Source organism: Bidens hawaiensis, unplaced genomic scaffold, assembly GCF_021521415.1.
Source record: "Bidens hawaiensis isolate Kalapana, Puna unplaced genomic scaffold, B.hawaiensis_p1.1 tig00004020_1, whole genome shotgun sequence".
Taxonomy (NCBI): Eukaryota; Viridiplantae; Streptophyta; class Magnoliopsida; order Asterales; family Asteraceae; genus Bidens; species Bidens hawaiensis.
Genome location: NW_027491236.1, coordinates 1,694,293 through 1,710,855, shown reverse-complemented (window position 1 = coordinate 1,710,855; position 16,563 = coordinate 1,694,293). Strand labels below are relative to the sequence as shown.

The 16,563-nt window shown below is 36.3% G+C and overlaps 3 protein-coding genes and 1 long non-coding RNA gene across 5 annotated transcripts; 3 read left to right on the top strand and 1 right to left on the bottom strand.

Annotated features, from left to right (window-relative positions):
* Nucleotides 1–931: 931 nt before the first annotated feature.
* LOC143625131 (uncharacterized) lies at nt 932–2,139 on the bottom strand. 2 transcript variants are annotated; one of them, XR_013152221.1, is made up of 3 exons: nt 1,636–2,139; nt 1,438–1,536; nt 932–971 (listed from the first exon to the last, which is right to left on the bottom strand). It is a non-coding gene; the product is annotated as an uncharacterized LOC143625131 (long non-coding RNA). The 2 variants fall into 2 exon arrangements; XR_013152222.1 differs by lacking the exon at nt 932–971 and adding an exon at nt 1,229–1,313 and having other exon boundaries at nt 1,460–1,536.
* A 1,525-nt stretch (nt 2,140–3,664) lies between these two features.
* On the top strand, nt 3,665–6,185 carry LOC143625185 (triose phosphate/phosphate translocator, chloroplastic-like). The gene is made up of 12 exons (XM_077095613.1): nt 3,665–3,906; nt 3,999–4,067; nt 4,269–4,334; nt 4,426–4,504; nt 4,596–4,716; nt 4,799–4,894; nt 4,959–5,071; nt 5,227–5,304; nt 5,381–5,497; nt 5,602–5,701; nt 5,789–5,889; nt 6,090–6,185. Exons 1-12 carry the CDS (start codon nt 3,665–3,667, stop codon nt 6,105–6,107), a joined length of 1,200 nt encoding a protein of 399 aa, XP_076951728.1. The 3' UTR covers nt 6,108–6,185.
* Nucleotides 6,186–9,338: 3,153 nt separating this feature from the next.
* Nucleotides 9,339–12,170, top strand: LOC143625041 (triose phosphate/phosphate translocator, chloroplastic-like). The gene is made up of 12 exons (XM_077095504.1): nt 9,339–9,609; nt 9,683–9,712; nt 10,260–10,325; nt 10,416–10,494; nt 10,591–10,711; nt 10,794–10,889; nt 10,974–11,084; nt 11,173–11,252; nt 11,338–11,454; nt 11,536–11,635; nt 11,727–11,827; nt 11,905–12,170. Exons 1-12 carry the CDS (start codon nt 9,350–9,352, stop codon nt 11,923–11,925), a joined length of 1,182 nt encoding a protein of 393 aa, XP_076951619.1. The 5' UTR covers nt 9,339–9,349; the 3' UTR covers nt 11,926–12,170.
* Nucleotides 12,171–14,420: 2,250 nt separating this feature from the next.
* On the top strand, nt 14,421–15,533 carry LOC143625039 (uncharacterized). Its single transcript, XM_077095503.1, has one exon. It carries the CDS (start codon nt 14,421–14,423, stop codon nt 15,531–15,533), a length of 1,113 nt encoding a protein of 370 aa, XP_076951618.1.
* The last annotated feature ends 1,030 nt before the right edge of the window (nt 15,534–16,563 follow it).

The window sequence follows — 16,563 nt, the reverse complement described above, 5'->3', positions numbered from 1 at the left end:
TTTATAAGTAAATGAGTAGATCTTATCACTTCTAAGTTCTAACCTTAAAAGACATAGTTATCCCATATTCTTTGTATAAATAAAATATTTTAAAAGGGTCAATTGAATGTTTTTGACAACCAGCTTTAATGCACAATAAAGTGGGATTGTAGTGATCAAATTAAAACACATACATGCTTCATTTATTTCAATTTGGTTACGCAAACAAAAAACCATGTCAACACTACAAGGTGTGTTACATCGTGTATCCAACAAAAAAAAAATACTATTCATCAAAGTTGGTTCTTAATGTACATAATGGTTTTTTTATTTAGTAATCAACCAATCACATGTATTTCATTATTGAAAGAAATAATTTCCATGAGTCCTACTTCATCAGCCGGTTTTATGAAAAACTCTTACACAAACCCAACAGTCATAATCAGGATGATTGCAGAGTTTTTCAAGACAGTTATATAAGCCAAAACTTTTGTTTGTTTCACATTTGCAGCAATTTCTTGTTTCATCTATACTCAATGTACCAAAAAAGAAAAAAGCCATTGTCAGCTCATATGCTTAGTTTTTTACTTTTTAGACCACAATGTACATATGAAGAATATATAGTTATGAGTAGTGCCCAAAAAACTTACCCTTTTAGTGAATAAAGTGAGTATATAGCTCTTTTTGGATAGGAGTCAACTTGCAACATCCAGCCTCCACCACCTACAAAGTTTACCCAACATATATCTTTTTATCAAAGAGAAAGTTCATATGCGAATAACTATAAGAAATGAAAGATAAGTGCATGCCTTTGGTGGCAAGTGATTTGATAGCAATGCATCAGTCCTGCTTAATATGAACTAACAACACAAAGTTTCAAATGATCAGTTGCTAAACAGAAAGTCCCGTATCATAGATTAGCTTTAATTATATAATGAGACAAAACTATGCGCTTAGTTCTGTTGAACGTTCACTAGCAAGACGTTTCTCTTCTGCACAAATAGGTCAGTTTCTTTTTTTACGAACTACAATATGCATTTATGATTGATATATCACAAGTAATATTCTCGTCCTGTTAAGTATACTTACTAACCTACTGCATAAATTTCAATACCATATCATATATATTCTGGTGTTCTAAACTTGTTATGTAGGATATCCAATGAGCTTAAATGATAAATCAGTAACTTAGTAATATAATCACTCCAAAATTTTTCAATCAAAAGCATATTAGATAAATGATGCATGTAATGCGGAAGCGGAATAGAATATGAGTTTGATAAAATATTGGCAAATTAATTTGAAAAATTACCACAAAACCAATGTCCGTTTGCCTGTTAATATTGGTAATTACCACAAAATTACCACGAATTTGCGCAGCTTGTTGCCCGTTTGCCTGCCACTTTATTGTAATCGTTTTATAGTAAGTTATATAAAACTTCTTATTTGAAAAATTACCACAAAACCAATGTCCGGCAACGGAGAAATTATTAAAGCAAATTCTCCCCCATCTTTCTTCCTCTCTGAAGCCTTTCATCTATTCCCCCTCTTCTTATCCTACAGCATGATCTAAATTCTAAATCTACATAAAGGTTACAGATGCAAAATAATCAAAACAAAATTCTCAAGCAAATTCGATTAACTTTTATTAATTACCTCTGATAAGAAAGCAAATGGAATTTCATTTTTGTTGCACAATTGAACCTTGAGACTCTTGAAATCAGATGATGATATGCGTTGACAATTGATTTGGGGAAGATGTCGATTGATGAACTCCCTTTTTAAGAACCCTAGAGTTATCTTCCTTATGCAAAATCGATATAACTAAAACTGGATAGATTCAATACACATACCTTAAGGGAAGAGACGTGGTTTAGGGGAGATTCAACTTCATATTCCTCTTTCAATTTACAGAAACAAAGGGAACAATTAATGTTTGTCATATTTAAGCAGCGTAGGCATGGAGGTTACCAGCTACATGGGGAGGAAAAGCCGGTGAGCAAGAAAACTGCAGCTGTGAAAACCGTCTGCTCAACTGCTCCCAACTTGCGCTTCTAGAAGCAAATCAGAGACTTGTTACGGTCCAGATTTGTTTTCAGATTCATCCAACGGCTGACATTCATCCAAAAGTTGGTTACATATATCGGGAAGAATATAATATATAATAGTGTGTGAGGTACTCCTTGAGCAGACACAGCATGTTTGAGATTCAGTTTTCAAAACAGCTTGTTGAATTATTGACTTTTTTAAAAAGGTATTTTGAAAAGTTATGATTTGTGGCTTTTAGAAAACAGGTTTTTAACCCTTTCAAAAAATTAAAATAAGAAAGGTTTTTGTGATTACCAAAGACTTTTTTAACTTATTGCTTTTTGAAAAAACTAATAAACCAATAAGTTGTTTTCAAATTCAATCCCAAACATGCTATTAAAAATCATCCTTACAGTTGGTGTCACATCTAATCTAATCTAACTTTACTAATAAAAGAAAATAATGAGGATGATGTGCCAACTCACGTTCATTCTTTGTCTAATCTCTCTTCTTATTCATTCTATCTATCTATGGGTTATGGTCAAAACCATTTTGTTAAATGGGTTATAATTTTCTTTCTAATCATTCATCTCATTTATATCTATGGGTCATAGATCAAAATAATTTTGACAAAAGGGTTATAATATCCTTTACAATTTTCTAATTCTTCATCTTATTTTATCCTACATATCTATGGGTCACGGGTCAAAATATTTTTGACAAATGGGTTATAATTTTCTTTCTAATTTTCTAATATCTCATCTCATTTATTATAGTTATCAATGAATAATGAGTCAAAACAATTTTAAGAAATGTTGTATATTGTTGTAAACTTGTAATGGTTCATCTCATTCTAATTTCTAAATTTGATATTATAGATTTCTCATTATCCGTAGTATATATTTATTTTATTCTTACCTTTAATTTTGTTCATTTCTTTCAAAAAATAACATACCTTAATTATTTTTATTATTTAACAAATCTCGTATAATACACGGGTTTAATAGCTGGTCACTAATATTGCAGTACGTCTGGGACCCCCTCCAAGTTAAGACATGGTTGGAAAGTTACTGGCATATCACTCTTATTATGCACATCGGAAACATGTATAGAAAGTCTAGAAGTCAAAACTCAAAAGGTAATAAAAGAACCAGTGTAAACGCGTACTATATATATCATTAGAGAGAGAAGATATATCATATATATGTAGCTTAATTGTGTTTGATTACTTACATACTATTACCAAATTATGTTAGAACATAGTGGACTAGTGGTAGAACTTAGAAGTAAAACAAAAGTACCAAAGGAGTAACATCTTGAAAGCATTACACAATACACTATATTACACACCGAACCAACCGTCCGACTAGTCATAATACTTTGCAAGGTAACGCTTGTCATACAGTCATAGACCTTCTCAAACCATTCTATAAAGCCTTATCATTTTTATAACCCTGGTATGTACATGTTTGTTTGTAACCATGATCTATTTGTCTGATGGTACGGTTTCGTTGAAAAACAAAATCCAATATACCAAAATAAAACAAAAAATGTATGCTTGTATTGACATGAGAAATGAGTGAGATGATTTGATTGGGACAAGTCATCTTGTGCAGGATAACAGCACCACCAAACACGACTGCACAAGTGTCACAAAATGGAGTCTCGAGTTCTATCCTCCAGGACCACCACCATCTCCGGCCTCACCAGACCGGCGGCAAGGCTCGCCGTCTCATCTCCGGCCACGCTCAATACTACCAGAGGCAGTCTGGTTTGCGGAAGGCAGCTTCGCCCTAGCTTACTAAACCTCCATTACTCCTCACCGGTGTCCAGGATTACAAATACACCAAAGCGTGTTGTTGTCAAGCCCTGCTCTGCCACTGCTAGCGATTCCACCGGGTGATATACGTTGACTCTATTTGAATTTCATTTTAATTTTGACTTTTGTTGACTGACTAACTTTTTTTATTGGTTGATTTGATAATTGATAGTGATGCTGCTCCGGTTGGCTTCTTCGCCAAGTATCCGTGGCTGGTTACTGGATTCTTCTTCTTCATGTGGTATGCTACAATATTAAAAAACCCTAAATATCCCATAGATGTTAATTATTTGCTCTAAGTGGATGTTATTATTATTACTTTGTGAACCATATTTGAGCTTGCTTATTTCTTTTGAAGCTGTTAGCTGAAAGTAGGGTTTGAGCTTGAATACTGTTAATGTTTCAACGTTTGAGAGAATTAAAATTGTTGTGTATTATGAAGGTACTTTCTGAATGTTATCTTCAACATACTCAACAAGAAGATCTACAACTACTTCCCTTATCCCTAGTAAGTTATTTTTTGTTCTAACTTCATATGTAGTCTTATCTGGCCATTGGTATACAATTTGTTAAGTGCGATGTTGTGTATACATATGCAGTTTCGTGTCGGTTATTCATTTGGCAGTTGGAGTGGTTTATTGTCTTGGTAGCTGGGCCGTTGGTCTACCCAAACGTGCTGTAAGTCTGTAATCAAGCTATTTGCCAAAAGTTGCCTCTCTGCCATTAAAGGTAGTTAAGTAACTAACTTGTTGTGGTTTATCTTGTGTAGCCCATTGACTCAAACCTTCTCAAGCTTCTTATTCCTGTGGCTTTATGTCATGCTTTAGGCCATGTGACCAGTAATGTATCATTTGCAGCTGTTGCTGTTTCATTTACTCACACAATCAAAGGTAGACTAATCATATGCACATTTATAAACAGTTTATTACCTAGTTTCTGAACAAATGACTCTTTTTTTTTTCTTGTGAATAGCCCTTGAGCCGTTCTTTAATGCTGCTGCTTCTCAGTTTATTCTTGGACAATCGATTCCCATAACTTTATGGCTATCTTTGGCTCCTGTTGTTATTGGTATGCTTCCTTATTTATTTATTGTAATTCAAAACTGGTTATCAAACGAAGTGCGAATGTGCAGGTGTATCAATGGCCTCCTTGACTGAGCTATCATTCAACTGGCTAGGATTTATCAGTGCCATGATTTCCAATATCTCCTTCACTTACAGGAGCATCTACTCTAAGAAAGCAATGGTTTTCCTCTTTCTAAGACCATTTTCATCAATCATCATTTTCATTTACATGGTCAAATGTGAATCTAAATCTAGGAAAAATGGTCAAAGTCAGAATGGAGTGTAGATTCTTAACAACTTTAGCATGTTTTATAACAATGGTGATTGCTTTTGCAGACTGATATGGATAGTACTAACTTGTATGCCTACATTTCCATTATTGCTCTCTTCGTCTGCATCCCACCTGCCATAATTGTAAGTAGAATACTATTCTTTTTATCTTATGTGACTTTATTATTCTTATATAACGTATCTATAAATCTTACCACAGTTGGAGGGACCTCAACTTCTAAATCATGGATTCAGTGATGCAATTGCTAAAGTGGGCTTGACTAAGTTCTTATCTGATCTGTTTTGGGTTGGAATGTTCTATCACCTATACAACCAGGTATTGCAATTTAGTGATTTACACAACACAAATTAGTTTTTTTTTTCCTTTCTATTTTGTGTAATATAGTATGAACACTTTTGTATATGTTTTTGGCTTGTTAGCTTGCAACAAACACACTTGAAAGGGTAGCACCTCTTACACACGCAGTGGGCAACGTGTTAAAACGAGTGTTTGTGATTGGTTTCTCAATCATCGTGTTTGGTAATCTTTCTTTTGGTGTTTTCATTGATCATGTTTTATAACAAGTGTTTGGCCAACGTTTACATAAATATTATATGATTTGTGCAGGCAACAAGATTTCAACACAAACAGCCATTGGTACATCCATAGCCATTGCTGGAGTTGCAATCTACTCCCTCATCAAGGCGAAAATAGAAGAAGAGAAACGGGTTAGCTAAAATCTGATCTATATTGATTTGATGTTAACGGGTCGGGCATAGAATGGGTTTTAGTTGTCACAATCTTATATCGGAATATAAAATTGTGTCCCATACCCTGTCTCATACCCAAAAACGTGCCCTATTATCTATCCTGAATGTTTTGGGTTTGGAGTCTTTGCCATCCCTGCTTGACTACTGTTTATTGGCAGAATCTGAAATCGGCATGAGGGCAAGTGGAAGTGAAGAAATGTGTGTATGTTACTTGGTACTGTATGTTTCAACACGTAGCAAATTTGCTACAATTAACTACGATGCTTCCACTTGTATGTGAACGTAATGTGGGCAAGTGGAAGTGAAGAAATGTGTGTATATTCTTAGTTGATCCTCATTCTCAACATGATTCATCAATCAACTACGATGCTTATTGTATGCACTGATTTTTTACAACTTATCTTTTGTCTGTGTTCTAAACCTATCATAACTGTGTGTAAAGCTGAACAGTTCACATAAATTTAATACTTTGGTACCAAAATATACCAAATTTGGTTGCATAATTGGCAAGTCTTCAACTATACATACTAAAGTCCAAATGTAGTTTCAAAATGTGCTCTCATGCAAAATTTATACCAAAAACTAAGCAAAATAAGAGGATTAACTTAGTGGAACAATATACCAAGTGATTATACTATCAAGACTTGTGGGTGGGGCAATGTAACATGTGACGATGGTGTTGATGGTGGTGCTGTTATGGTGTTGGTGATGATGAGTGGTCGGTGGTAACAAACAATTGCTGTGGGTGTTGCTCGCCTACTTGGACTGGTTATTAATTAGCAGATCTTGACCTGTATAATTTGAGTATAGACAAATTAACGAGTTGTATGGTTCGTGTGATCCAAATTAACTCATATGCAACTATTTTGATCTAAGCCACTCATTTATTAAATAAAATGGATCACGATTTTCACCCTATAATAATTATCAAAGATGATAGCATTAAGAAACTTCTTCTAGAGTTCTTTGATTACAAAGCTCCTAAAGTCAAGGATTGTGAGTGTGGAAATGGGGTAAATTAGGGTGTGTTGAACAATATTAGGCAAAACAACATTGGTAAGTTTGGCCCTCAAGTTAGACACATTGTAATTCCTTCCTGACTTGTTACATGCATTAACGTTTCTAAATTCTAACACTTCATAAGGCCTTAAATGATACAAATAATAACTAAAACACATTAAATTATAAATATATTTCACAACAAGGATATACAATTATAGGGGATGTTGAATACTGATTCTTATAGTATTGTTCGTGGAGTCGATAAGTTAATTCCTGTAGATGTCTAATTGTTGTGATGTACACCCATTTTAAAACATATTTTGTCTTAAAACATAGTATTACAATCCCTTTTTCCATAACTATTTTATCCTTAATATCTAATTCTAGAAAAGTAACCAAAATATCACTTTAAATATTATGTGCATGTTTCTCATCAAACCTTGGTTACATTTCCATTGTACTTCAGTGAGACAAAATTTTGTGGTGTAACTTATTTTCCTTTTTTTTTTTTAATTTCTAAACCATGTCAGGTTATCTAATCAAAACCACTCTTTTTCACTTACACGAGTTTGTGAAAAATTACATCGTATTCTCCTCCTTCACAAGGTGCTTGTATAACTATCACGTATGGAATGTCTTATGATTTTCATTAACTAACGTGGTAACAAATGTATCCTAAGTTTGTGTTATGAACTGATTTAAATAGTTAATGGTTAACGCCTTAACAGACATGGGGGTTAGGCCTTTTATATTTACTAAAAAAGGTTATTCACTTTTTATTTTTTAGGGAGATACCTTTGACATGATTTGTCCTCCCACTAGTTAAACCCTTCTTGTTGGTATAACTTTTTTACCAAATCAGTTTTAGTCTTTATTGGATCGACCTAACTTTATCGGTGATCTTTTAAACTATTTTTGGCTTGTGAACTTCTCTCTCAACATTTTAAAGCCAACATATGGGGTCCTAAAATCTTGTCCCTACAACATTATTTTATAAGGCATCCCTCTCATGTCGAGTGCTAACTATTATTGAAAGGAAACTCAACAAGAGACACGTGAGTATCCAATCACCAATCAAAGCAAATACCTAATCTTGTTTGCTGAATAACATATATTCATTTAGAACAAAATTCCAAATTTAGAAAACGGGAAATCATGGTTCAAAATGTGTTCTCTTATTAATGGCCTAAAGGTCTTACACACTTAGAATAACTATCAATAAAATAGATCTACACGTCTTATAGAAATCACGTGGACATTGTTTGGAAGAGTTCAAATTAAAAGAACTCTAAATAATAATGTTATAAATGTCTATTGAAAATATGATGTGAGTTTATCTCAATCTTAATCTAAGGCAATGATATAATGTTGCCCTAATATATGGATTTCTTATACAATTGCCATATCGACTACATATATTTTATGTGCGCGTCACATTATAATTTAAGATAATCTTAAGTTGTGTAGAGTGCATGAAAACGGCCCCATCCACCAACGCTTTAACGAGCATGAGAGGAGTAGTGGGATCTAAGCTTTTTCTAACTAATCACACATAGTTTGTTTTATATATTTGAGTTAAACCATTAGACTATTGTAAAATAATAGTTTAATTAAAGTCTGGTGAAAAATAAAGTAACACTTGTAAAAGCTATTGCATAAAGTATTATGACTTTCAAGTTAGAAAATAACATTAAATCATAGATTACTATATATATATATTTTTTAAAACTACGACTTTCTTATATTTAGGTTACCGTACTCTTCAAATTTATAGAGTCTCGTTGTTCCATTCTGGTCAGACCATGTTGTCTTATTCGGTCCAACGCTGGCTTCAGAGTTTGGCTTTGGCGATCCCCCGAAAACCATACCGCCGGCTTCCACTTGACAGTCGTTGTGCTGCCACAAGAGCATAACTCTCTAGCGTAACACACGGTGGGACGAAAACCCGGACGGGCTCGGAACCAGAACTTACAACCTCGCAAGACCTAACTCAAATTATTTATTGTCATATTCACACAAATTAACACAACTAAGAATCAAACTTAAGTTTTAACTGAAAAGCCAAAGTCTTCCTAGACCACAAGCGGATAAATCATATATTCATATTTGATTTTTCGGGGATAGAATATGTTATTTAAATAGATATAATAGTCAAATAATTGTCAGTAAATCGTTTTCACAAAGACTATTATTAATATTATTCATTTTATCATCATAAGAAACAAAAACCAAAAAGTATTATCCAAGTGAGAGGCTAAAACCAGGCCAACTAAGGTGTACACGTCATCCGGAGCAGGATAACACTCCATACCAATTCATACACGTCAGCCGGTGCAGGATAACATCCCGTGCTCACAGTCCACCACCATTGTTACTCCAGCAACAGTTTTCTCTCAAACCTCAATCAATCAAATCAATGGAGTCTCGAATTCTGTCCTCCGGTGCCACCACCATCTCCGGCATCCATCGCCTCACCAGACCGGCGGCCAGGATCACCACCGTCGCCGTCGCATCTCCGGCGACGATCAATACCACCGGAGGCAATCTAATTTGGGGACGGCAGCTTCGCCCTAGCTTACTAAACCTCGATCACTCCTCTCCGGTGCCGTTGGTTTCCAAGGCGGCAAAGCGTGATGCTATCAAGCCGTGCTCTGCTACTGCTAACGATTCCGCCGGGTGAGAACCGTTGACTTTATTTGAATTTTAATTTGACTTTTGTTGACTGACTTTTGGTTGGTTGATTTGGTAGTGATGCTGCTCCGGTTGGATTCTTCGCCAAGTTACGAGTTTGGATCAAATATAAAATTAAAATAACATGCAACATAAAGTGTGGTGTAATCACAACACTTGTAAATATAATCTTGCCACTTTATTCTCACGTTAATTTAATTTGTATGTTAACTTTCCCCTTAATTTACAACATCAAAAACACTTTTTTTTTCACCTTAGAACTAGTTTTATAGGTTATTAATTGGAAAGTGGGAAGAGCTAGAGTTGGAAGTATTATTATATGTTAATTAGTTAATGATATAAGTCAACGGTTTGGATGATGACCTCACACCTTCCAAAATAAGTACTTTACTCAATCCAAGATAATATTCGAGATTCAAGGCGATTATTATTTAAATCACGAGAATCTGTTGTTGGAAAACTCATGGACCCATCATTCCGTCAATACGCTGCTAACCTACAGGATTAGATGATTAACAACTTGTGCTTAATGCATCATTGTAAATAGCTCTAAAATTAACTTACAATATTGTTAATGCATCAAGATATGAGATCATAGATGGTACTCATGAGTATAGATGTTGTGTGTTATGAAGGTACTTTCTGAATGTTATCTTCAACATACTCAACAAGAAGATCTACAATTACTTCCCTTATCCCTAGTAAGTTATTATTTGTTATATTTCCATATTTAGTGTTAGTTGGCCATGTGATAAACAACTTATCAAGGGCATTGTTGTGTGCATATGCAGTTTCGTGTCGGCCATTCATTTGGCAGTTGGAGTGGTTTATTGTCTTGGTAGCTGGACTGTTGGTCTTCCCAAACGTGCTGTAAGTCTCAACTTGGCCTGTTAGAGAGAAAGAGGTTAAGTAACTTTTCATCAATGGTAGTTAAGTAGCTAACTTCATGTGGTTTATCTTGTGCAGCCAATTGACTCAAACCTTTTGAAGCTTCTTATTCCTGTGGCCTTTTGTCATGCTGTGGGCCATGTGACCAGTAATATATCATTTGCAGCTGTTGCTGTCTCATTCACTCACACAATCAAAGGTATTTTAACTACATGTGCATTTTCAAACAATTTGTTACCTAGTTTCTAAACTAACGACTCCTTGTTATTTCTTGTAAACAGCCCTTGAACCGTTCTTTAATGCTGCCGCTTCTCAATTTATTCTTGGACAGTCAATACCCATAACTTTATGGCTGTCTTTAGCTCCTGTTGTTATTGGTATGCTCTTTTTCATCCAAAAGCGGTATGTTTCAAGTGATAATTTGTACTATTAGAAAGCTGAAATGAAGTCTGAATGTGCAGGTGTGTCAATGGCCTCCTTGACTGAGCTCTCTTTCAATTGGCTAGGGTTTACCAGTGCCATGATCTCCAACATCTCCTTCACCTACAGGAGTATTTACTCCAAGAAAGCAATGGTTATCAACTGACATTTTCCATTATTCTTCATTTTAATTTACAATCCAGCGTATGAGAAATGTTTGACAATTGTGTTTGTGTTTGCTGACTGATATGGATAGTACTAACTTGTATGCCTACATTTCCATCATTGCTCTTATATTCTGTATCCCGCCTGCTGTAATTGTGAGTAGAATACCATCCTTTTATTGCATGACTATAAATATTATTTTATGAAGTGAAATATATACCGGTCTTCATCTATCAACAGTTGGAGGGACCTCAACTTCTAAAGCATGGATTCAGTGATGCAATTGCTAAAGTTGGTTTGACTAAGTTCTTATCTGATCTGTTTTGGGTCGGAATGTTCTATCACCTCTACAATCAGGTATTACACATCATAAACTCATATATTATTCTGTTTTGTGATATATGGTATGAAAACTTCTTTCTCTTTTTGGCTTGTCAGCTTGCAACCAACACACTTGAAAGGGTGGCACCTCTTACGCACACAGTGGGCAACGTGTTGAAACGAGTGTTTGTGATTGGTTTCTCAATCATTGTGTTCGGTAATCTTCCTTTTGGAGTTTTCATTGATTTTAGTCTTAAAACAAGTGTTTGGCCAACGCGATAAATTATAATATTATATGATTTGTGCAGGTAACAAGATCTCAACACAAACAGCCATTGGTACATCCATTGCGATTGCTGGAGTTGCAATCTACTCCCTCATCAAAGCCAAGATAGAAGAAGAGAAACGGGTCGGATGAAATCTAACCTATGGTTCTTCATTTTTGTATGTATGTTCATTTGTTTCTTAAATGCTGTTTATGTGCAGGGTCTGAAAAAATCCGCATAAGGGTAAGCACGTAGCGGATATGCTACAATTGTGAAGATATTCATCTCTGGTTTTTTGGGTCTATGAGAGTAAGCACATTTGATTCTCGTTTAGACTATAATAATGTATTATTCTATCTCTTTACTACAATATTATATTTCTAACTCCCCTGGAGTTAATGTTCTCCTTTGTTGTAAACTATATAAATCCCTCCAAGTCCAGTATGGGCTTGTGATATCCCAAAGTATATGAAAGGCATTCACTTATAGTCTGTAAATCACATTATGCATGCAAGTGTCCCCGCATTACTATCTTTTGATTTGGCTTACCCTTTATTGAGTTTGTTCCATGTGACTTACCCTTTGTATGCATGCTGAACATACGTTCTGTCAACTAAGTGGAGAGATGAAATACCTAATTGGAAAATTGGTTTTTATTGGTCCCAACTATTTCATTTTTGTCGACGCTGGTCTCAACTTTCATTTTGGTTGGCAACAGTCCCAACTTTAACATTCGTTTCTTCCACCAGTCCGCGACTGACGGAGTACTAACTCCGTTACGTTTTTGTTGATGTGTCCATCTGAGTTGTCAAAAAAATGTTACGTGGCAGCCACCGTGGATATGAAATTGAACGACCATTTATTCTCAATCTCAAGTTAACCATCAGTCAAAACCCTAACCCTTACCGGACTCCGACCTCCCATCATTGCCGTCATCAAACTCAAACCCACCTCCCCACACCACCGTCCCACCGCCACTCCCGCTACCACCGCCCAACGCCGCATCGGCCACCGTCACAATCACCATTTCCGGCCACCGTGTCCATCATCAATCTCATACCACTACTAGTCTACTACGATCTCATTATGATTCACACTTCTGTTTTGCTTCTGCAACATGCACCTATTCGTCAGCCTCCATCTCCGACCGGGCGGCCGGCCACCATCATCTTTGTGCATCACAACCATCATGCTTGCGGAGTTTTGAATCTGCTCGAGCCGGCTCCCCCATATTCGTTATTCATCTCAGTTCGTATCTAATCGCCTCGTCTCGTTTTTCCGGCGACCCACCCCTGTGTTCCGATTCAGAAACCCGATTCATATATGATAAATTGGGGGGGGGGGGGGGGGTTTGACGCGTTGGTGGTGAAGAGTTCAAATCTTGGAGGATGGCTAGCGATCTCTTGCTCTGGTTGGCGGAAAAGAACTGTCACCGGAGTTGGTGGAGGAGAGAATTGGGGATTTTGATTATGAATGCAAAATTGTTAAGTAAAAACTAATATCCACGTAGGCTGCCATGTCATATGTTTTTGACAAGTAGGATGGACACGTCAGCGATGACATAACGGAGTTAGTACTCCGTTAGTCGCGGACTGGTGGAAGAAATGTATGTGAAAGTTGGGACCGTTGCCAGCCAAAATGATAGTTGGGACTAGCGTCGACCAAAATGGAATAGTTGGGACCAATAAAAACCAATTTTCCTACTTAATTTAGTAGGATAAGGGTGCATTCACTTAAAAATTATCGTTGATGTGACTAATTTAAATCCCTCGAGTAAATTACACTTTCCCAAAGGCGGACCCACATAGGTTCGATCGGGTTCTTGGGACTCCAATGTTTTTTAAAAATTTTTCTTAGAGGCGGTATATTAAATTTTGTCAGGTCCCTATAGATTAATGTTTGGAACCCATACTATTAAAACTGAACTGGTTTAGCGGGAACTCACTTGTTTTACCTTTGAGAGGTAGCAGCTGTAGGTTTAAGCCTTACCACGCTTTGTTTTTGTTGTTTTTCCAATTTGTTTTTTATATCCTAGTCAATATTAGTTATATAGTTAGGGTATATACTCCAAAGATATAATGGCAACGTGGGTTTCATGTGTTCTTTTATTATTTAGTTTATGTATTATTATTAATAATTTCTCTATGGTGGAGTTATTTTTTCATTTTTGGTCTTGTATGTAAAACTATATATATAGTTTGCGTTTATGTTTTCCGGGCATATGAATAAAAATGAATTAAAATTTCTATTAGTTTTTCATGTTTTGGTCCCCTATGTAAGAGCATCTCCATCGGGAGCAAAATGAAAGGTTTGTGTTGACGTGGACCGGAGCAAACGGAGCAGCAGTTGTTTTTACCGGTGGAGGAAAACGGAGGGAGGGGCATTTGTCGGAGAATACAAACGGAGGAGATGGAGTTTGAAATGGGTCCACCAGTAAATAAAATACAATCAAACATATAAAGCCAGGTCCACATGAATTAAATAAAGATATTAAATGTTAAAAAGGTTGATGGTCACACCTTCAATTTACTTTTTTATTTAAAATTGAAAATTTAAAATGTAAAAAAAACTAAGAACTCTTTTATAATAATAATAATAATATAAGAATTATGTTTACATGAAATAAATAAATTATTTAACCCTATCACGCTATAAATAACACATTTCTCTACTCAATACAACACTCTTCACACCAAAATTTCTCAAATACTCCCACCCCCAATATATCTAAAAAAAATGAGTTCCAACGACGAAGTAACACAACCCATGAGTGCGAGCGATGAGGAAACCAACTACACGAGTGATAACGATGAAGTAAGCCAAAATCAGGTCGTTCAAATAGCCGTCCACCAATTCCAACAATTTATGTCCAATGAAGTTGAAAAATTGCTCAAGATGATGAAACAAAGACGTGCACGTCGGGAAAACGCAGCCTCAAGCTCCAGAAGTAGATCAGGGAGACGTGCAAATGTGGATAGGGGTCGTGAGAAAGGGTTCGAACAACTCTGGAAAGACCACTTTGCTAAGCAGCCGATGTGCGATGCTATGACCTTTAAGCGTCAGTTCCGAATGTGGCGTCCACTTTTTGTTAGAATCGTAAATGATTTGGAGGCCAATTATGAATACTTTACACAAATAACGGATGCCACCGGAAAACGGGGTCTTTTTCCCTACCAAAAATGTACAGTGGCCATACGTCAGTTGGCATACGGCGTAGGAGCTGATGAAGTTGATGAATATGTATGCATTGGCGAGAGTGCGGCCATGGAGTCTCTTAAAAAATTCTGTAGGGTGTCATCGCACTTTATCACAAAGAATATCTTAGAAGACCTAACGAGAATGACATCCAACGGATATTGGAGAGTCATTCAACCATCCACGGGTTTCCTTGCATGTTGGGAAGTATTGATTGTATGCATTAGGCATGGAAAAAATTGTTCTGCAGCGTGGCATGGGCAATATACGCGAGGTGATCACGAATATCCAACCATAATGCTCGAGGCAGTTGCATCACACGATCTTTGGATTTGGCATGAGTATTTTGGCATTGCCGGATCGAATAATGACATCAACGGTTTAAACCCGTCACCACTGTTCATCGACGTGGTTGAGGGTTATGCACCACCATGTCATTTCACTGTAAACGGTAGACAATACAATCAAGGATATTATGTTGCAGATGGAATCTATCCGGAATGGTCGACACTTGTGAAAAGCTTCAAGTATCCACACACTGACGAAGTGAAAGCTTTCAAAAAAACGTCACGAGTCAGCAAGAAGGATGTGGAGAAGGCGTTTGGGGTCCTCCAAGGTCGATGGCATATTATAAAAGGCCCTGCAAGGATTTGAAGCATAAAAACAATTTCTGATATTATGTATGCATGCATTAGATTGCACAGCATGATTGTATAGGATGAGGGGGAATTTGTAACCGACTGGACCGATGAGGTATAAGTGGATGTGCAGCTGCCAATACCTGGACGGTCTAAAGCTTTTGCACAACGTATAGAGAGGTACAAACATTTGCGTAATAAGGATGTCTACCATATCCTCCGACATGATTTAGTACACAACATATATGGGTTAATATGCAGTTACCATAGTTAGGGGTAGATTTTCTTTTTAGATATCTATGTAATGTTTTAGTTTTATTCATGTAATCTTTTAGTTTTATCCAAATAATGTTTTAATTTTCTAATTACACAACATAAAACATAACTTAATATTAGACCATTCGGGGGGGGGGGGGGGGGAATATGACCGTTGGTAACAAAAATGACCGCCGGGAAAAAAAAAATATGGCCGTTGGTTACAAATATGACCGTTGGTTACAAAAATGACTGTTGGGAAAAAAAATATGACCACTGATTACAAAAATGACCGTTGGAAAAAAAATATGACCGTTGGTTACAAATAAGACCGTTGGTAACAAATATGCCCGTTAGTAACAAATATAACCATTGGTTACCACTTTAAATTCCCCTACTTTATCTCATTCAACTACACTAACACTTTCAACTCCTCATCTCTTTCAACCTTCATATGATTCTTACCACCCCCACACTACTAATCAAGTATGGAAAACCAATTCCCATTTTCAAACTTGCTAAGTGGCTATAACCCAAACCCGAGCGAGTCATCCAATGTCCCAGCACTCGGGTTTTCTCAGCACCAACAATCAACATTTGCCCAATCAAACAACCCAAACCTGGTACCACTTCAAGGTGGTTATCCTCCACAATACATGAATCTTCCTCCTCAACAAATGGCTTATCATCCTCAACAATTTTCTTATCCGCCTCAATACAAGTCGTATCCACCGTCTCTAGACAAACAATCACCTGGGGCGTCGACCCAAGAACCATGTGCACCCGCGTCA